Below are 23,116 nucleotides of genomic sequence, written 5' to 3' on the forward strand. Positions count from 1 at the left end.
GCCTTTGTAGCTAAGCTCCAAAGTTGAAAATGTCTATTTTCCCCTTTAGTAATGCTCTATAATGCAAACTATTAATGTAGCCTCTGAAATCTGTGGGCAAAAATAAGAATGTGGATGAATTGAGGTACATGAACAGCTATATAGGATATCTTTTCAGCTTGGCCAAAGAGAGCACACAGAAAGTGTGTTCAGCTATCGGGGGCTCCAGAATGAATAAAAAAGTAGAGAAAATATGTATAATATTAAAAAGTACAAAACATAATAATTGAACAGTGAAGTCCAGTATGGCTGATAGTGAAAGCACACTAAATGACATTGAAGAGTAGTGTGACAGATATAATTCTTAGAAGATTACTTTGGCAATGATACATTGAAGGAGAAAGAAGTGTGAGGAAGGAAGCTACTATAACTAAGGTGGACTAAGGCCCAGCTTTGGTTTAGTAGTGAACATAAACACAGTGGACATGTGCTTGCAATATGTGTTTTAATTAGCTCCACAATTTGTGGGAAAAGAAACAAGAATTGCAAGAATTGGCAACAGAGAGCTTTAGGATAGGAGGGTGAAAAGAGAGCTCACAATGTGGCACCAAGATTTCTGAGGTGGAAAGAATGGTATAACTAACACTGATTTAAAAATGAAAAGGGATTTAAGCACATTTGAAGGAAGGGAGGAACAAAGACCCATATTCACCATCTTTCACTTAAATATTTTGAGATACCCTAGTGTCAATAACAAGGAAACCATGACTAGAAAGGATAATTGTTGCTGTTGGGACTCTTTGGGACCTCCTTTGGGATTTCCTTAGCAAAGCTACTAGAGTGATTTGCTGTTTCCTTATCCAGCTCATTTTACAGATGAAGAAACTGAGCACACAGGGGTAAGTGATTTGCTAGCAGTCACACAGCTGGTAAGTATCTGAGGTCCAATTTGAACTCGGGTCTTCCTGACTCCCAGGCTTGGCATTCTATTTACATTGCTAACTAGCTGCCCAAATAGGAGAAAACTTGGGCTCAAAAAGGTAGGCATAGATGATATCAATTTTGATCATAACTGATAGAACGTGAATTAAGAGCTCAATGCCATCAAAGACAAAAATAGACTTAAAATACATTCTGCTTTCAAATTACACATTTTATTCAGTATTTGGAAAGTGGTAAGGATATAGAACTGAATGCAAGAATGGCTTAGTATTCATAGCTTTAGAGTTGACAAAGACCCTGGAGGTCATCTAGTACAACCCCTTCATTTAATAGTTCAGAAAAGTGAGTCTCAGAGAGATTGTTACTTTCTCAAGGACTAATAGTTGGAAAGTGACAAATTTAGGACTTAAATCTAGGTCTTCTAATGCCTTTTCCACTGTACTCTACTTCAGCCTCATTGTACAGGTTGAATTGTCTCAGCAATTAACCAGGGCAGTTTGAATCAAAAAGTAGACATCCTGTTTCTTAGCAAAAGCCCAGTGGATTCCTTCATCTCAGTGGACTGAAGAGATGTTGTGAAATGGGCCCCCTGATCTGCAAATGTCCCTAACCTGGAGATTTCCTTCCAAACATAGACCTGGTTTCATAAATCCTCAACAACTGAGTCATATAATACTAGGGAAAGTGAAGACAAGAAAGGTTTCTTTGAGAGAATTATAATGAGGACAGTAGAACTTAGGTCATTTCTCAGTGCTTCATAGCCAGTGTTCTTTCTACCACATCACACTGTCAGTTATATGCAAATACACTAAAAATAAAAAATCCATTTCAAGCCTCATTTTCTGTACTGTTCTTAAAATTTTGGTAAGTCACAATAGAAGTACTATAGAATTCATTCTGGAGTAACCTCATGTAGAAGGTAGAGGTCTGGCTTCAGAGTCAGTGTTTCTTGGGGTTCAAGTCTGACATGTGTCCTTTATTATCCTGGACAAATCAACTTAATGTTCCAAAACCTCTAAAAAATTCTTGAGACTCACAGGTTGTTACAAAGCAGATGCAATTCTCCATTTGATAAATAAAGTTTCCTGTCCAAGAATTTCTTATACCAATGAAACCAAAGGTCCCTTCTATTTCTACCCATCCCCATGCCATACACAAATAAATAAATGAATAAAAAGAACTTTTAAATGAATAAAATTTACTTTGTATAAAATTAAAACAAAATATAATTATTTGTATATTTGTGGCTCTGATAAAAAAAAGAAGTGTCAAATGAGTTATCAACTGTTAATTATCAGGCCTGCTAATTGTGAAGACAAGTCTGCTTCCAGAGCCCTTTCTAATACCTTCCACATTAAATAATCAGGGTCTAAGACAGGTCCAATGTTGCTGTCTTTCTTTTCTTCCTATAATGATTTTCTCTTGTTCCACCTTTTCACTTAAAAGATTGAGAAGCTAGAGGTATCTAGGTAGCACAGTGGATAGAGAGCCAGGCCTAGGTTCAGATATGCTCAGATATTTCCTAATTGTGTGACTCTAGCCAAATAACTTAACTCTTATTGCTGTAAAAAGGAAAAAGGGTGTTTGGGGTTGGATATGATATTTAAAGAAGTAGTTGCCAAGAATTGCATAATTATCAATTCTAAAATGATTTTTGTAATTTATTCATAAAATATAGGAGAGAATAGAAATAGAGAAATGAGAAGAGGGTAGAGTAAGAGATCTAGCTTAAAGAACTAGATTTATATTCATGTCTGGGTTTTATTCTGGCAGGGCTCCAGAGGCCCAGCTAGAGAGCCTAAAAGTCAATTAACAAGGGTTTTAGCCCTGATGGCTCTTCCCAGTCATGGGAGCTGAGCCTCCCAGGGGCTAGTACCTCCAGGGAAGCTAAGGTAGTCAGTCTTTTTCACTCATTGGTGTAGTTCTGAGGGAAAGATTTAAGATCAATCTCACCAAGGTTACAAGGTCCCAACCAGTGCTTCTCCACATCCAAGCAACGAACAAGAAGAAAAAAAGCACTACAGGAAGTTATGTGTCTAATCACAACACTTTTCTTAGGACTGCCCAGGGGGCAGTCAGTCAATTCTGATTTGTCACCCACTCTTGCACACATGGGTCACAGACTTCCTAACTTGTGAATTAAGTGGGGTGTTTTCACCTTTGGTGATTAAATCTAAGAATGGGCAGGGTAGATTTAATTTCATTATCACACTGTTAGCCCTTACTGCTCTTCTGTTTCAGAATTACTACTTAGTATAGATTAGTATTTGGTATCATTATTAGTATTAGTATCAGTTATCATTATTAGTACTTAATATTGATTCTAAGACAGAAGGTAAGTGGTTTCAAAAAAAACCTGAGAACTGTTATTAACAGACAGGTTGATGGAGGCCAGATGGTAAATTTGACTGGTCATATACCTATAGTAAAGACTAGTAGAGATGAAATAGTTGTGTCTTTCTAGGACTTTAGAGGGTCTATCAGTTTTGCTTATAGCCAGTAGTTCGGTGTCTAGACCAACTCAGCTTTAGGATTCAAAATTAAGTACAGCAGAAAATTCTTGTTATCAGAACTGAGGGAATGAGGGAAAATCATTATCTGGCTCCTACTGCCTGACAAAGAAAAAACCTTTTTATATTTATAAATTCACATTTATTTTAAGAGTATACTCAAAACGATAAGACAGATTGCACATTTTCCTCCATATTTACCAGAATCCCTAAAGGGCTCATTTGAAAGTTGAGAGGCAAAGATAAAGCATTTATTGAAACATTTAGCACATTGGAGACTTGTTGGTATGACACAAAAAGCAGCACCCATGGCTTTTTCAAAAGGACACATAAGAACTGGAAAGATCTCCAGGAACTGATGCAGAGCTAAAGGAGAACCAGGAGAAGGTTGTACACAGAGACAGATACACTGTGGCACAATCAAACATAATGGACTTTTCTACTAGCAGCAATGCAATGACCCAGGACAAACCAGAGGAACTTGTGAAAAAGAACACTATCCACATCCAGAGAAAGAACTATGGGAACAGAAATGCAGAAGAAAAACATATGATTCACTGTGGTATGATAGATATATGACTGGTATTTTGGCTTTAGAAGAACACTATTACAAGTATGAAAAATATGGAAACAGGTTTTGAACAATGTTACATGTATAACCCAGTGGAATTGCTCGTCAACTCCAGGATAGGAGGGGGAAGAGGAGAGGGAAAGAACATGAACCATGGAACCATGGAAAAAATATTCTAAATAAATAAAAATTTTAGAGGGTACATAGTATTAATTTACTCTCAGCTACGTCGGTCCAAATTTCAGATCACAATGACAATGCAAAGCACACTCTTAAAAATATGAAGATGGTGTTGTTATTAATACTTTCCTGATTGATAAAGTTCTAAATGGAGAAAGAAATTTTAAGCTTCTGTAGTATCTTTGCCAAGAAAACTCCCAAGGGGTCACATGGTGAACATGGTGAACAACAACAAAATTCTCAAGCATCAAAACTTCAGGTTGGAAATCAAGCACCAGATTTAAAAGGGTAATAGAAATAATAGTATAAAGATTATTTTGTTGGAAGCCTGATAATTGCTTGGATAGCAGGTTGAAGACTTCAAGAGGGAAAGAAATAATATACTTGATGCACAGTACTAATTATAGTCAAAGAAAAGATCAATCTGATATTGGGCTTGGAATAAAAATCTAAAGTTCCCTCACTTCAAAAAAAGAGAATCATTGATCAAGTAGACATTTTCAATGGGTAACAGCTGTTCTCTCTCTGTCTCTGTGTCTATTAATCAGTCTTTAGTGAAGCTCTCCAGAAAATTTACCTGATCAACTTTAGTGATTCTAGCCTGATTTGTGGTTATAATGAAATATCATATCAATATATTTCATTGTATCTGTGGTTTCAGAAGTATACATATCTCCTCTAGACCACAATTTATACAGCATCTCTTCCTATAAAGTTTTGTCCATGATCTTCCATAGATTATCCAGAGAAAATGAACCCAGCATATCCTCTTAGAAGCCTTCCTTCAGGTCTTTTTATATTGGTACTGGTGCAATACTTGGGCTGATTGTCATCACTACTTCTCTCTACATAACCACTGCTAAGAAGAGAATATTACACATGGATTTAAAATGTAATGATGAAACTAGAAGTCTCTTCTTAACTACAGTAAGGTCCCTATCTCTTCAGGGAATACATTCCATGACCTACTATGCATGGCTGAAACCAGATAAGTAAGCAAACACCTACTAACCTGATACATAACATGATTTTCTTATCAACAGCTTCTATCCAGGAATTGAACAAAGAGCAAATGGATCAGAGAAAGATCAAGGAACACAAAGAAAAAACACAGAAACTCCAGTGAAATGGACACAGACTTTGGAAGAAGTCAAAATTCAATTAACTCAAGAACTCAAAATTCAATTAACACATAGGGGGCAGCTGGGTAGCTCAGTGGATTGAGAACGAGGCCTAGAGATGGGAGGTCCAAGGTTCAAATCTGGCCTCAGACACTTCCCAACTGTGTGACCCTGGGCAAGTCACTTGACCCCCATGCCTACCCTTACCACTCTTCTGCCTTGGAGCCAAAACACAGTATTGACTCCAAGACAGAAGGTAAGGGTTTAAAAAAAAATTCAATTAACACAAGAACTCAAAAAAACAACCAACAGAGGCTGAAGACAATTGGGAAAAGAAAATATATGAACTTAAACAAGAAAATGGTGTCTTGAAATCCAAAATAGACCAGCTTGAAAATGAGACAAAGAAAGTGAAAGATGACCTACAAAGAAAATCAGACCAGAAGGAGAAGGATGACCAAAAAGCCAGGGATGAAATTCAGTCTTTAAAAATCAGAATCCAACTCAGATAAATGTCTAATTACTCAACTATACAAGGAGCTAAATCCATTATACAAAAAAATCAAGCCATCCCCCAATCAATAAATTGGCAAGGGACATGAATAGGCAATTTTCAGATAAAGAAATCAAAGCTTCCAATAAACACATGAGAAAGTGTTCTAAATCTCTAATATTTAGAGAAATGCAAATCAAAACAACTCTGAGGTATCACCTTACACCTAGCAGATTGGTTAAAATGACAGCAGGGGAGAGTAATGAATGTTGGAGGGGATATGGCAAAATTGGGACATTAATGCACTGCTGGTGGAGTTGTGAATTGATCCAATCATTCTGGATGGCAATTTGGAACTATCCTCAATGGGCTCTAAAAGATTAACTGCCTTTTGATCTAGCATAGCACTGCTTGGTTTATACCCCAAAGAGATAATAAGGAAAAAGGCATGTACAAAAATATTTATAGCCATACGCTTTGTGGTGGCAAAAATATTGGAAAATGAGAGAATGTCCTTCGATTGGGGAATGGCTGAACAAATTGTGGTATCTGTTGATGATGGAATACTATTGTGTTCAAAGGAATAAAGAACTGGAGGAATTTCATGTAAACTTGAATGACCTCCAGGAATTGATGCAGAGTGAAAGGAACAGGACCAGGAGAACATTGTACACAGAGATTGATACACTGTGGTACAATCGAACCTAACAGACTTCTCTACTAGTAGCAATGCAAGAATCCAGAGCAAGGCTGAGGGACTTATGAGAAAGAAAACTAGCCACATTCAGAGGAAGAACTGTGGGAGGAGAAACACAGAAGAAAAACAACTGCTTGATCACATGGGCTGATGGGGATATTATTGGGGATATAGACACTAAATGATAACTCTAGTCCAACTATCAATAATATGGAATTAGGTCTTGATCAATGATACATGTAAAATCCTGTGGAATTTTGCATCAGCTAAGGGGGGGTTAGGGGAGTTTGGGGAAGAGGGAAAGAACATGAAACATGTAACTATGGGAAAATATTCAAAATAAAATTTTTTTTAAAATCAGAATCCAACAACTAGAAGCAAATGACTTCACAAGGCATCAAGAATATATAAAACAAAATGAAAGGAATCAGAAAATTGAGGAAAATATGAAACACCTCATTAACACAACCAGAGATCTTGAAAATAGATCCAGGAGATACAATCTGAGAATTATTGGACTACCAGAAGATCATGACAGAAGGAAAAGTCTGGACAGCATTCTACAGGAAATTATCCAAGAAAACTGCCCTGACATTCTCAAACAAGAGGGAAAAGTGGAGATTGAAAGAATCCACAGATCAGCTCCTACACTTAATCCCCAACTGGCAACACCCAGATTTGTTATAGCTAAATTCAAGAACTACCAGACCAAGGAAAAAATATTATAAGCTGCTAAGAAGTTATTCAGATACCATGAAACCACAGTTAGAATAACACAGGATCTGGCTCCATCTACACTGAAGGACCAGAAAGCATGGAATACGATATTCTGGAAAGCAAGGGAACAAGGCCTACAACTAAGAATCAATACCCAGCAAAACTGACTATATTCTTGCAGGAGAAAGTATGGTCATTCAATAAAATTGAATACTTCCATGCATTCATAAAGAAAAGACCATACTTAAACAGAGAATTTGCTGCCCAAACACAGAACTTAAGAGAATCACCAAAAGGTAATTAAGAGAAGGAGGAAAAAAAATCAAAACTTTTTTAAGGGACCCAGTAAGTTCAAATGATTCGTATTTCTATAAGAAAAGATGATATTGGTAACTCTTAAAAATTGTTATTACCATTAGGACAGGTAGAGGAACTATACTTAGAGGGAACAGTGACAAACTGTATAGGATGAAGTGTCAAGATATATACATGTATGCATAAATATATATAAAAATAGCAGAGGTAAAAGAAAAAAAGGATAATATTAAGAGAAATGGGGAAAGAGACAAAATGGGATAAACTTGTATTTCATAAAGAAGCGCATAGTGGGAGTGGGAAAGACCAATACGCTAAAAGGTAAAGAGGCCTGAGGCAGGAAATACATACGTTGTACATGCATTGAAATTGACTCAAAGAGGGAAGAACAATCAGACCTATTGGGGGCAGAGAATTGATTCTCGCCCCATAGAGAAGCAGAAGGATAACAAAAGGACTAGTGGGGAGGGAAGCAACATTGGGGGGAGAGGTAGCTTAAAAAGACCCTAAAGAAGAATAAGAGGGGAATCAGAAAGGGGAAAAGAGAAAGGGAAGTACAATAAGGGAGGGGATCAGGGGAAGTGATTAAAAACAAAACACTGGTATAGAAGGAAATAGTGAAAGAAGAAAGGCAGGACAAGGAGAGGGAATCAAAATGTCTGGGAATACACAGTTGATAATTATAACTCTGAATGTGAATGGGATGAACTCACTCATAAAACAGAAGCAAATAGCAGAATGGATTAGAAACGAAAATCTTACCATAAGTTGTCTACAAGAAACACACATGAGGCAGGTAGACACACACAGAGTAAAAGATTAAAGACTGGAGTAAAATCTACTTGGCATCAAATGAGAAGAAGAAGGCAGGAGTTGCAATCATGATATCAGACAAAGCCANCCCCAGATGAAAACTAAATTAGAAATCCTAAAAATCAAAGGAGAAATTAATAAAATCAAAGCAAAAGAACTATTGAATTAATACATAAGACCAGAAGCTGGTACTTTGAAAAAAGAGATAAAATAGACAAAATACTGGTAAATCTAATTAAAAAAAGGAAAGAAGAAAACCAAATTAACAGTATCAAAGATGAAAAGGGAGACCTCACTTCTAATGAAGAGGAAATTAAGGCAATCATTAAAAACTTTTGCCCAATTATATGGCAATAAATATAGCAATCTAGGTGATGTGGATGAATATTTACAAAAATATAAATTGCCTATATTAACAGCAGAAGAAATAGAATATTTAAATAATCCAATATCAGTAAAAGAAATTGAATAAGCCATCAAAGAACTCCCTAAGGAAAAATTCCCAGGGCCTGATGGATTCACAAGTGAATTCTATCAAACATTCAAAGAACAACTAATCTCAATACTATACAAACTATTTGAAATAATAAACAAAGAAGGAGTTCTACCAGATTCCTTTCATGACACTAATATGGTACTGATTCCAAAGCCAGGCAGACCAAAAACAGAGAAAGAAAACTACAGACCAATCTCCTTAATGAACATAGATACAAAAATCTTAAATAGAATACTAGCAAAATGACTTCAGCAAGTGATCATCAGGGTTATTCATTAGATGGGCCTATCTTTTTTATGCTTCTTAACCTGGATAACTTCTTCAGGGCCCTTCAGTCTGCCAATATGACTTCCTATCCACTGTGCTACCTAACTGCCCATGACAATGGATAGAGTACTGAACCTGGAGTCAGAAAGACTCATCTTCCTGAGTTCAAATTTGGCCTTAGACACTTATTAGTTATATAACCCTGGAAAAGTCATTTAACCATGTTTGTCTCCATTTCTTCATCTGTAAAATGAACTAGAGGGGGGAAATGGCAAACCAATCCAATATCTCTACCAAGAAAACCCCAAACGGGGTCATGAAGGGTCCTCTATGACTAAAACTGACTCAGCAACAAGGGAAAGGTGTAAGACACAAGCAATTCTAATGCATATTACAATGTAGGTTATTTCAGAGAAAGGAGGGCTTGGAAACATTAAGCATGACTACTATACATCCTGGTATGTGTCAGAGAGAAAGAAGGCATAAGAGCAGATATGTCCAGAACTAGATATAGTGATCAGGGCTACAGTCAGTGTCTTCAATAAAGTGCCAGGTTTCTGTGACTCAAGGAAGCTGGAAGCCTAAAAAGAAGAGATTTTACATGAAAGAAAGTTTGTTAGAACAAAGTTTCTACAGGACAGAAAGGAAGTTAGAATTAGATAGGGGCCTAGAAGAAAAAAGGCTGATATATAAGAAAGTAGTAGCCAGATAAAGCAGTTTTGATCTGGTTAGCCTACAACTCAAAATCTCAAATATTCTGACTGGAGGGCCATCAGGCAGTATATTGTCCTTAATAATGTTTTATTTTTTTATTAATTTTTTGTATTATTTTTAAACCCTTAACTTCTGTATATTGATTTATAGGTGGAAGAGTGGTAAGGGTAGGCATTGGGAGTCAAGTGACTTGCCCAGGGTCACACAGCTGGGAAGTGTCTGAGGCCGGATTTGAACCTAGGACCTCCCGTCTCTAGGCCTGGCTCTCAATCCACTGAGCTACCCAGTTGCCCCCCTTAATAACGTTTTAACTATTATTCTCTAAACAAAAGGTTTTAAATGAGACAGGGGTAGAAAAATGGGAGGTAGGCAGATGGCAAGATGCCAGCATTGGTAAAGTCCTACATCAGCATTAGTGAAAGTTTTCAAGTTCGCATGCCTGTGAGTCCCCCACATTACCCCAGAAAGCAGAGAAAGGAAGTGCTCACTTTGGGCAGTTAGACAGAGGGACATGGCATGTGAAAAATGTCATTGGGTGCTGTGAAGAAAAGGAACAGAGTCACTCCCCCATGCTGGCTTGGCATGTGTTCCAATACTTCACCAAAACTGTCCTAGATGATCCCTTTTCAACCTTTTGGCTAAGATCAAGTGAATGGTAAAAGTCCTACGTGGCATGAAACTCCATCAGGAACTATCAAGATAAAGATAATTGAGGGTAACTTTTGACTCATTCATCCCAGGTTGCAGCTCTTTCTCACCTTTCTAGATCTGTTAGGAATGTGTATTCTTAGCTCTTTACTTCATAAGCATTATATGAACAAAAAAATGATCTTTATAAAAGCTGAAGAGACATCCTGACTTCAATACGTGTTTGTAATACTAGTAATATTAGGGGGAAAAAAGTTGAAAGAAATGTTACTGACTACCTAACCTCAGGTACAATCATACTTTATACATTTTTTCCCACTCTGCCCACCAATAACCCATCTACCAAACCAAAAACATTTAGCTCTTTCCTCTGTCAAAATTATTAGAAGCTGCACTGCCTTTTTAGACTAATACAGCTGACAATGTCAGTAGTTTAAAGCCATGCTCAATCAGAACCAATTTGTTTTCATTTCACTGCAGTTTGATAGAAATAATTGTATTTCATGACATTTCTTTAAAAATCTGCTTTGCTTTGTCCCAACTGTAAAAGTCTCAATGATCACTTTGCTGAGAAACGGTCATTTGAAGCAGCAAAGGTTTCCATGTGTCTTTTTTTTTTTAAACCCTTACTTTCCATCTTGGAGTCAATACTGTGTATTGGCTCTAAGACAGAAGAGTGGTATGGGTAGGCAATGGGAGTCAAATGACTTGCCCAGGGTCACACAGCTGGGAAGTGTCTGAGGCCAGATTTGAACGTAGGACCTCCCATCTCTAGGCCTGGCTCTCAATCCACTGAGCTACCCAGCTGCACCATTTCCATGTGTCTTTTGAGCACAAAGAAAACAAGTACCAAAATAGAAAGGTCAGGTACTCTAAATGTTTGAGCATATTTTGTGAAGATAAAATGTGCTTTAAAAAATCCCAAAGTAGTGCTGCTGTAGACTAAAGGCATTTGTGGATATTGCATAACAATTCTCATAGCAAACAATACTTTCAGGCTTCCCAAAGGAAATAATTTTTATTTCTCATTTGTGTTTTGCTACCATCAATAGCATTAAATAGAGAAACTAAGTTGCGTAGTGGTTAGAATTCCAGGCCTGCAGTCAGGAAGACCCAAGTTCAAATATGGCCTATCTGTGTGGCCCCAAGCAAGTCCTTTAACCCTGCTTGCCTCAGTTTCCTCATCTGTAAAATGAGCTAGAGAAGGAAATGGCAAACTACCCCAGTATCTTTGGCAAAGAAACCCCAAACAGGGTCATAAAGAGTTGGATAAGCCTGAAACAACAAATAATCATTCGATGATTCTAACCTCACCTGCCTTTAGTTCAGTATTCTAATGAAAACAACAGCAGCAACATCAAACCTCCATTTTGAGTCTTTCAGAACAGTTATACAAAACAAAATTATAAATATTTCTTGAAGTCACACACATTTTTTATATCTTGCCATGTTGATCACTTGCCCTAAGTTCTGTGTTCTGTGATTCTTCCTTCCAGTGCGATTTGCGCCGTATAGACCTCCAGACATCTCCCTGAAGCCCCTGCTTTTCGAAGTGCCCAGCATCACCACAGAGTCTGTATTTGTTGGCCGCGACTGGGTTTTCCATGAAATAGATGCTCAACTCCAGAGTGAAAATGCCAGTGTGAATCAAGGAGTTGTGATTGTCGGAAACATTGGATTTGGCAAAACCGCTATCATCTCCAGGCTAGTGGCCCTCAGTTGCCATGGTACACGGATGAGACAGATTGCCTCAGATAGTCCACATGCTTCTCCAAAACGTATGTACTTTTTGTAAAGAGGTTCTATGCTATGTGGCATTCTTACCATCCACATATTAGTATGTATGCATCCTTCTCTTTTGATTTGTGAAATCTGACCTTTGTGAGAATACCCTTAATCCAGAATGGATGGAAAGAATTTTGTGTTCAGTTTACATGTATTCTATATATCCAACAGTCCTCCATGGCCAAGATGCTCCAACAAGTGGTGATTCTGTCCTAGTCCTAGGATAACAGGCTTATAGATAGAGAATTGGAAGGAAAATGAGAGCAGTTAGCTAGTCCAACCCCTTATCTTTAAAGATGAAAAAAATGAAGCTTGGAAAAGTGAAGTAATATTTCCTAGGTTATACAAGTAGAAGCAGAACTGAGATATGCACTTAGGCACTCTTCCTCTAAAGCAAGCCCTTTTTATACTGTGGATAGCCTCCCACATGTAATCTATTTGCAACTGAAAAATTCTGCTTATATCCTTCCCCTGATGGTTGCATTCTGAACTTTGGGTAAAGAACATAGCAGTTGCCTACAGAGCCTTGTCACACTTCTGTTTCTCTTTCTGCTTCTTTATTAGCTTGAAACTGTTGCTTAGTCTTGACACCTTTGCTCACAGTCTGGGATCTTATCTCTGCAGGCAACAAAACAGTACAATCTGCTTACTGCCTTCGTTTCCTGACAATTGATATGAAATGTTGCATTACCTAGGATTAGCCATCATCATTGACATTTTTCTTCTGCCTCCCTTGTCAAAAAGTGCTATTTTCTCTTCTATAGTCATTCTTCTCCCATTCTACCCTGGCTGTGCCAGGGTGTGAGAACAATAAAGATACTGTGACAACCTTTAGAAACCCTGGGAAAAGCTAGAATAGCTATTTCTCTGAGCAGGTATATTTCTAATTTTCAAGCCAGAATACACTTCTTCCTTCCTCCACCCCCTTTGGCTTGCTTTGGTACTGCTCATGTTAGAAGCTCTGAAAATTAACCCAGGAAAGGTCATACTTATTTTTATGAGTTTTACCCTTTAAAATAACTAAAGCCATGCCTCTACATATATAGTTAAGTTAGATAGGGACAGAAATACATCTTGCTAAACTGATGTTTTAATCCATTTCTGCACAACTAATTGGAACAACTGTTACATTTGAGTTAAGATGATTCAGAATCCCTGACTTATCAATTTTCCAAGTGCTGCCGCATTTTAAATTTCTCTTACCAGTATGACCTATGGGATGGATGAGTTGGCAGAGTATAGAAAATAGTGGGTCAATTTGCATAGCATTTTTTTTCTGTCCTAAATCATAGTAGAAGCTGTTTCTTTTAAGTAGGGATCCCATGTCAGTGTTATCTAGAGAAGTGGTTTTGTTCACCTGGGCTAATGTGACATATATGTTATGGCTAAAGATCCAATTTGGGCAAATGTCTTCACAGAACAAATAATACAACTATTATTATATATGTAGTGTTATATGTTTGAGAAAGAAAGCTCAATCTAGAGTCAGAATTCTCATCATCTCAGACTCAGTTCTCATCTTGGCTTCAATCTGTCATTGAATGCATAGACAAGTCCCTATCTATCTGTAACATGTGGATAATGATGTTTACAATATCTATTTTACACGGTTATAAGGAGAAAAGTATTTCTGTAAATCTCAAAGCACTATCTAAATAAAAAGTTGTTATCGTGTGAAAATACTAAATAAGGAAGCAAGAAATGTAAAATATTTACAATTCACAAATCCTGTGATATTCAGGTACGTTTTCTATTACTTGTAGCCACTAACAATAATAGAATGAGACAATAATGATTGCATTGACTTAAAAAACTAAAAGAGAAACACAGATAAACAAATTTTCTAATAGTTGTCCCAATTTACATCTGTGATATAGATATGTATGTATATATAATTTTCATGTATATTGAATAGATACAAAGACATAAGAAGTAATTACATCTATCTAGAACAGCAGTACTGCACCTAAATCAGAAAAACAACACAACTGCCTACTTTCTTGTTTTTTCTAATCTTTTCAGTTAACAAAAATCTCATTTTTTCTCCCCATTAAAAAAACTTTCAAGAATGATTAGGAAAATGCAAATTAAAGAAACTGTTATATTCCCCATCATTGGCAAAGTTGACAAAAAAGAAAAATGGCAAATGTTGGAGAGGCTTAAAGAAAGCAGAACTCATTAATGTACAATTATTGGAGCTATGAATTGGTCAGTTATTTTGGAAAGCAGTTTCAGAGAACAGTTTTCAGAAATGATTTAGACAAGAATATTCTACAACTTTTCTTAGGAAGAGGTTACAATCGCCCAATTTGCCACTTCAAAGTTCAGTTTTTGAAAGTTGTGAGTTAGAACCTTTTAGACATTTCCCTTGTATTTAAATGTTTCTCTAGGTCTTTCTTTTCTTGGACCTTTTAAAAAAAAGAAATCAAAATCAATTTCTTGTTGTATATGTGCTGTGTATTTAAACTGCATTCTGCTTCTAATTCCACAGTAAGTTTCATTAGCAAAGTACAGAAAACCTAAATCCAGCATTCTTTCCATACACCACACATATAATTACAACTATTATTCTATGTTAGTAGAATTCCACAAAGAATCCTACCTAATTGATGAATTTGCTAAACAATGCTCCCTTTACATAGATGTTTGTCCAAATTTGGCCATTAGTCATGCTATATGCCTCACTAGCCCAGACAAGCACAAGTAGAAAAACAAAACCACCTCTCTAGACAACACTGTTGTGGAATCCCATTTTAACAGTAACACCTTCCACTGCCCATTTGGGACAGGAAAAATCCTAAACAAATGAATTCACTATTCTACAATCTGCCAGCCTATCTATCCTATATGTTATATTGATGAGAGAAATGTAAAACGCAGCAACACATGGAAACTTGATAAGTCAGGGATTTTCAACCATCTTAACTATATCAAACATAACAGTTTTTCCAATTAGCTGTGCAGAAAGACCAGTCTATTCAGTGAGATGTAGCCCCACATACATATACACGCACACACACACTCGTTCAGAGTGTCCCAAAATTCTTCAAACTATATTATTTGTGTGTATAAAGATGTTACATGATTTAAAACAAACAAAATAAAGGTATAGCTTTAAAGGGTATAGCTCATAAGTGATTCATTGGAGGAACCTTTACTGGGTTAATTTCCAGAGGTAACATGGAGAATATTGAAACAGGACAAGGGGGAATCATCCATTTTGACCTCTCCAGTGTTTTCTAAAAGTTGGACCAAGAGACCACAAATCCATTAATCTAAATAAGAATGTGATGTCTAGTTAAAGAAGAAAACGTAATTGAGTAGTAGTGTACTAGACGTGAAGTTGAGTCATTTTATACACTTATGTGTAAAATACTTCCTCATATGTAAAATGAAAGGGTTAGATTAGTTGATTTCTAAGGTGCTTTTATTTTCTCAGATTCTCTGAACTTGCTGCTTCTGCCAAAAGTAATTTCACTTCCCTATCTGGTCATCTTCCTTTCACTGTTTAAATATCCATAATACTAAATCATTTTTATCTTGGATAGTCAAAAAATTTAACATATGAGTGGGCTGGAAAGAAAAACAAAGTGCTGATAGTATAACTTCTGATAACAGGCAAAGTAAAAATCTTGCATGACCCAGAATCAGCCCCCCAAGGCAAGGAGATCTGCATAAGCCTAAGGGAGAGAGACCCTAATATGCTTCCCCCAATGAAAGGCACAGTGTAATACACGCTTGGCTTCTGGTTAGTGAAATCCAATGAAAAGAATCTTTTGACCTATAGTTTTCGGAATCTTATATCTCTTATACATTTCCCAGAACACTGCAACACACCTATGAAGGGTCTCCTTCTTTGGGACATTAAAAAAAACACTTTGATTTGCCTTGATTTTTCTATCATAAATATTGAGAAGACATCTGGGGAGACAGTTTGTGAAAAGCACTATTTAAGGTGACTTGGCCATGACTGTTTCCTGCAACTTAAAGACCTTTTAAATAATTCCTGTTTTATTCAAATTACAGTTTATAATTTTGTCAAATCAGCTGTGACCCTGAGATAATATAAAGAATCCTTTGGTTATAATTTTTACTAAAATGAGCTAAATATACATTGATATTTTACTGTCAGCAGCAATATTTTTTAATGAGAGAGAGAGAGAGAGAGAGTGTGTGTGTGTGTGTGTGTGTGTGTGGCGCAGCTTAGTATTAGCAAAATGGGACTAATGTGAGGCTCAGATGACTTTGTATTGGAATGACCTTACAACTAAGTATTTTCAGAAACCCATGGGACATTCTCACTCTTGGCTATTGACAGCAGTGACATAACTGTGGTAATGAAATGGATGGAAATTCCCAACATTGCCCTAATGGAAACCCTGATTCCACCTCTGCCTCATCTACCATTCATTCTTCTATCCCTGCCTCCTCCATTCCCCTCTATGTTACTGTGGACATGTGAATTACTTAAGTACTGTAGCTACTGGCTCTCTCCTTCCCCCATGGGCACGTCACCTCAGACACCCCCTCCCTGTCATTTCCCTGGGCCTGCAGAGCAGGCAGAAGGAGGAGCAAGAGAGTGGAGAAGCTGCCAAGACAGGCACTGGGCTGTCATCTTATTTCCGCCTACACTTCTCCTTTACCTCTAGCACACCCTTTTTTGCACAAAGAATGAACACACATGCACATTTTATGGGAAATGATGTTATATCTAGTTCATACTTTAAAGTATGGCTATATTTTCAAAAGCTAAAGAAGCCAGAACTATATATCTGTTCCCTACCCCCAACACATGCATACACCATTAATAGTCCCGTTGTATTCCGTAGCTTGACTTGACATTTACCAACAGCTGCCAGTGCCCTCTGTAGGAGAATAAAGGAGGTGGATTAGGGATGCAGCTGCTGTGGGAACAGCCCCTACTCTCTCCCACTCTGTCACCTCAACAGTTTGGTATGCCATTCCCCACCCCCACCCCTTCCCACCTGCTAACTTCCTACTGTATCTTCTGTGTCCTTATTGTTCTCTTCCAACCTAATTGGACAAAAGCTCCCCAGGCAGACAGGAAGCATTCTCTAAGAAGTAAGAGCAAGAAGAGTTAAAGTTCCATTGTGCATTTTTGAGGGCAGCTAAGTGGCACAGTAGGTAGAATGTTAGGCCTGGAGCCAGGAAGATTTGTCTTTCTATGTTCCAATTTGGCCTCAGACACTTACCAGCTTTGTGATCCTAGACAAACCACTTTACCCTGTTTGTCTCAGTTTCCTCATCTGTAAAATAAGCTGGAAAAGGAAATGGCAAACCACTCCTGTATCTTTGATAAGAAAACCTCAAATGGGGTCACAAAGAGTCAGACACAACTGAAAAATGACAAACAACAACATATACTTTTTAGGAGACTTCAGGGTAGAAAGGAGAAGATAGTAGAGATGAAGCAGTGACTGCCAGTCACCAACCTCACCTTTTTCACTTTATAGAATGGCATCCACCATTTGTCACCAATAAAAATAATTCACATGTAGCACTATCCACATAACAATCTTGTGAAAGAAGTAGTGAAATTATAATTTTACTCATTTTATAAATTGGATATCTAAGGTTGTGTATGCCCAAAGTCACACATCTGGGCAAGTGTCACAGTCAGGAGACAAACAATGTTCTTTCTACCACATCAGATGGATTCCCAAAGTCCTGGAGTTTTCTCCTCTACTTTCCAGTCTCCAAAATTGCTGCCTGGCACCTCAGCCACTTACATACCTGGTAATAGCAACTGAATAAAGGTTTGTTGAATTAAATTGAATCTCAAGAGAGAGGAAGCAGATTAAGCAAACATGAAGTGGGTAGCCCCATACCCATGCTCTGCCTTCATTTCCATAGTGCTGGCAGTCAAATGACAATTACATGTATGTTGACATCCATTTTTAAGGTGTTATACATATTAATATGCAGTAGGATACAAATCACTTGATGGAATAAAATTAAATTTATTGACTTGTCTAATAAAACTTAAAAAACTTCATGTAATATGTCTTCCTTTTGCTGTAGTTGGTTGCATGACACAATTTGATATTGAGTCCACAATTTTTGAGACTTAAATTGTTTTTTACTTGTTTAAATTCTTGATTAAATCACACTATAATTATATTGGATAATAAGTGTATCTTTGACAAATAGTCCTTTTTTCCAAAGTCTACTCTTGATTGCAGCCCATATATTTTAATGTGGCTTAAACCAGATGAGTTCTCCTAGATAAATTTCTTACCCTATCATTATGTGTGGTATGACACAAGATGATATTGAAATATTTTATCTTCAGAGAATTTCTATAATTACAATGTAATTTTCTTTATCAGTACATTTGTTAAAATTCATCATTCCCTCAATTGGCTATGAAACTTGTAGGTATATTGAAAGAAAAGCATCCCTTAATAATTTTGAGTGAATGTTTTCCTGTCTGACGAAGATGTCCAAATATTATATACTCACTTAGACTTCTTCTGAAAATGGTTTTGATATTGTTGTTGATTGAAAGGTAGAACTCAAAAGTCAATGGGTCTTTGTATTGCCTTGCCTGTGACAACTAGTTTTTCTTCATAGCAATGATTACCAGTTATTTTTCTTTACTGGTCATCTTTCTCTTCTTCCAACTTCTCAAGAAGACCATTCTTCACAGTAAAGGAATCAGTAATAATCCCTTCATATGCCACTTTCCTCTGAAGAGTTCAGCTTGTTTTCTGAGGTTTTATTGGACTGTTTTATAACAAAAGTTGGTCAGTTCTTTTAAGTTTTAATTTTCTACTACTCTTTTTTTTTTTCTACTACTGTCACAAAAATGACACTACATCAGAACTGTTACTTATTCCAGGTAATACACACAACAGCCACCAGAGGGAAGCATAGCTCAGGGGAAATTGTGCAACCTCTGGAGGTAGAGAACCTAAGTTCAAATCCCACATCTACCTCTTACTGCTTATGTGACCTTAGACAAGCTATTTCATTATCTCTGGGCAGGTTCTTCCTCATCTGTAAACTATAGTCCTTAGGTGAGCAACATAGATGAGTCCCAAGGTTCCCTCAGATTCCCCATCCTCAGTGCTATGAACCACAATAGCAACTTCTTAAATCCTTTTCAAAAATCCCTAACTAAATTTAATAACACTTCATTCACAACCTAGTTCTTTCTGACATTAACTTCTCATTGATTTAATCCAGATGTGGATGCCAACCGAGAGCTGCCACTTACTCAGCCGCCTTCTGCCCATTCTTCTATCACCAGTGGAAGCTGCCCAGGAACTCCAGAAATGCGCAGACGACAAGAGGAAGCTATGAGGAGACTTGCCTCACAGGTATAGTAAGGTTCCACTGGCATCAGGCTTCTTGTAATATTAATAGAATATATAGCTAGTCCCTTGGGAATGAGTAGCATCTTGTAGAACTCTAACATGATGATGTGGAGAAAGGTTTCTCTAAAACTCATTGTCTTTACTTTTCTTAGAAAATGGTTTCTAATTCTTAAAATACTTTCTGAATGTCTTTTCCTGGTCCTGAAGCAACAGAATGACATCAGTAATATCTTTTATGCTTTTAAGTTCCATTTACAATAAGGGATAGATGAGAAAAGTTAAATACCAAATTAATCCTGAGTCACATGGTTAGCATTGTTCTAGAATCTAGATCAAAGAATAGGAGAAGTGGAAGGGACCTTAGTGATCATCTTATCCAATTAGGTGAAATGAATTTCCCAAAGATCACTCAGGTAATTAGCAATGAATCCAGGACTAGAAACCAAATTGCTAAATCCCAATTCAGTGTTCTTTCTTCTAAACCATTTTAAAAATCTTACATCTAGCCAACAAGAATTATTCTCATTAATCTATGAGTCTGTACACTGGAAGTAGGAAGTTGAACTTGGCCATGCCTTGAATGTGATTGATCTTTGAGTTGCTCTCATGAAGCACCAGATACTAAATAACTTAACACTATACAAGCTGTATTAAAAAGAATAAATATTTTTATTCTAGAGTCAGGCTAACAAATAGAAAAACCTTAATATTTAAGGGCATACAATACTTATGTTGAAGAGTGAGGAAGATGCAAGCTAGTACCAAGTAAGAAGTGAAGGAAGTGAAAGAAAAAAAGAAAAGAGAGAAACTCTCCAGATCATTTATCTTTCCCAGAGAAGCACTTATATTTATTAGTCTTCTCAGAAAAGTACTCAGAACTTTAGTAAATGATATTCTCTTATTGTGATCATCCATTAAGCTCTGCAAAGCAATTTAGAAGCTCCAAACAAACTAAATTATTATTCACTCCAAAAATCTAATTTAGTTGCTTGGCAAAATCACTTAGATTCTCAGTCTGGTAATAATAATGGAATAGGAGAATAGATTCCCTCTTTGATAAACTTCAGGGATATCCTTGAATTGAATAAACTGGGATTTCTAACCACCACATAATCTAAGGGTAGGTAGTCTCAGATTACAGTTACCATATGTAAAAGGATGACTGACATCTGTATTCCCCAATCTTGTCACATTATATCATTATATCACGCAGCTTGTTCCATTATAAACCTATCATCCCTACTGGGAAAAAGCCATTCATAAATGGGATTTTGGAATTTCTGAAAATTTCCACACAGCTACTATAATAGTCTTGTTTACCCAGCTTCTTCCTATAAGAATCTTTACTTCATCTAGATCAGTGATTCCCAAAGTGGGTGGCACTGCCCCCTGGTGGATGCTGCAGCAATCCAGGGAGGCGGTGATGGCCACAGGTGCATTTATCTTTCCTATTAATTGCTATTAAAATTTTAAAAATAATAATTTCCAGGGGGCTAAGTAATATTTTTTCTGGAAAGGGGGCGGTAGGCCAAAAAAGTTTGAGAACCACTGATCTAGATGTTTAGCTAAGCAAATTGGCTTATAAAAGGCAATCTGTTGAGCCCAAAAGAATAAAATAATTCTATGTCTGATCCAAGTGTGATGAATTATATGGTGTGGTATCTTTACACTACTCTATATCACATCTCTCCAGTCCTTTACCTAGGTAGAAGGGACCCATATGTCCCCCAGGATCATCTGAATCTTCTTATCCCATTATATGTATAGCTAATTTTTTTAACCCTTACCTTCCATCTTGGAGTCAATACTCTGTCTTGGCTCCAAGGCAAGGAGAGTGGTAAGGGCTAGGCAATTTTGGTTAAGTGACTTGCCCAAGGTCACACAACTGGTATAGCTAATTTTCTAAAATAGGCTAATGCTTAACATTAGTTAACGAGTTACATATTAGTATCAATACCTATTTAAAAATAATCACTTTTCATTTGAGTGTTCCTACTGACCTAGTAAATTAAACTATCTGATGAATTATAAGGAACAATGTCCTAGAGAAATGATATTTATAATTCATTAAAATAACAAAACAAACCTTTCTCTTCAGTAAAGAGGTGGGAGAAGGAAGGGGAAATATACTCTCAAGCACAATACTATACTGGTTGGTTTTGCTTACATATTTTTCTTTATTAAAAAGAAGTGACTACAGAGGGCAGCTGGGTAGCTCAGTGGATTGAGAGCCAGGCCTAGAGACGGGAGGTCCTAGGTTCAAATCTGGCCTGAGACACTTCCCAGCTGTGTGACCCTGGGCAAGTCACTTGACCCCCATTGCCTACCCTTACCACTCTTCTGCCTTGGAGCCAATACACAGTATTGACTCCAAGACGGAAGGTAAGGGTTAAAAAAAAAAGTGACTACATTAAAAAAAAAACAACAGTGTCCTTCTTGATACTAGGTATCAATTCCAAGGCAAAAGATCAGTAAGGTATAAACAATTAGGGTTAAGTGACTTGCCTAGGATCACACAGCTAGGTAGTGTCTGAGGTCAGATTTGAACCCAGAACCTCCCATCTCCAGGCCTCGCTCTCTATTCCACTGAGCTACCTAGCCGCCCCTAAAAAAGTAACTTAAAAAAAATAATTATTAAGTTAAACTGTTTACCTTCCAAGGTGGGAAATAAACACATGTCTCTGTGCATATATGTATATATGAGTGTGTGTATTTATGTACATACTTTTCATTAAATAGCATATTCTAGGTGCTCTCTGTCCATATATATGAGGCTATATTATAATTGTTTCAGAGTTGCAACCAACAAGTCTTCAGCAAAATATTAACAACACATTCTTTAAATAGAACGCTTTTCAAGTTATTTATGGTTCAGGTGATATAAATATTAAAAATATACTTGAAAAGCTGCCTTATTAACATATTGCACAAACTTCTTAGAAATAGACATTGGGTAGCTCAGCAGCCAACAAAAAATAGATTTGCCACTCATTGTGCTGCTTTTTCATTAAGAATACTACTTGGGTGGAAATGCACATCGGCTATGGGACAGGGGGGAGGAAGTCGGGGGGGTGAAGGGGAAAGTAAGAACATGAATCATATAATATCCATGATAACTTTTCTAAAAAATAAAAATTATTTTAAAAAAAAGAATACTGCTTAGTTTTTTTCACAGCCTTAGAATTATTTCATGTATCAAATATTATTTGCAGTTTCTCAGGGAGTCAAATTAGAAAAACTTCATAGAAACATGATCCCAGTTAAAAGTATTTCTTTTTCTTAAAATATAACTGTCAGGGGCAGCTGGGTAGCTCAGTGGATTGAGAGCCAATCCTAGAGACGGGAGGTCCTAGGTTCAAATCCGGCCTCAGACACTTCCCATCTGTGTGACCCTGGGCAAGTCACTTGACCCCCATTGCCTACCCTTATCACTCTTCCACCTATAAGTCAATACACAGAAGTTAAGGGTTTAAAATTTAAAATATATATATATATATATATATATATATATATATATATATATATATA

The 23,116-nt window shown here is 36.9% G+C and overlaps 1 protein-coding gene across 1 annotated transcript in view; it reads left to right on the forward strand.

Moving 5' to 3' along the window:
• TANC2 (tetratricopeptide repeat, ankyrin repeat and coiled-coil containing 2) overlaps positions 1-23,116 on the forward strand; it is a 664,538-nt gene that overhangs the window by 545,630 nt on the left and 95,792 nt on the right. Inside the window, exons 10-11 of the mRNA XM_044671962.1 lie at positions 11,960-12,241; positions 19,458-19,591. Of these exons, the coding sequence (XP_044527897.1) occupies positions 11,960-12,241; positions 19,458-19,591 (416 nt within the window). The remainder of the gene's footprint in view (positions 1-11,959; positions 12,242-19,457; positions 19,592-23,116) is intronic.

Source organism: Gracilinanus agilis, chromosome 4, assembly GCF_016433145.1.
Source record: "Gracilinanus agilis isolate LMUSP501 chromosome 4, AgileGrace, whole genome shotgun sequence".
NCBI lineage: Eukaryota > Metazoa > Chordata > Mammalia > Didelphimorphia > Didelphidae > Gracilinanus > Gracilinanus agilis.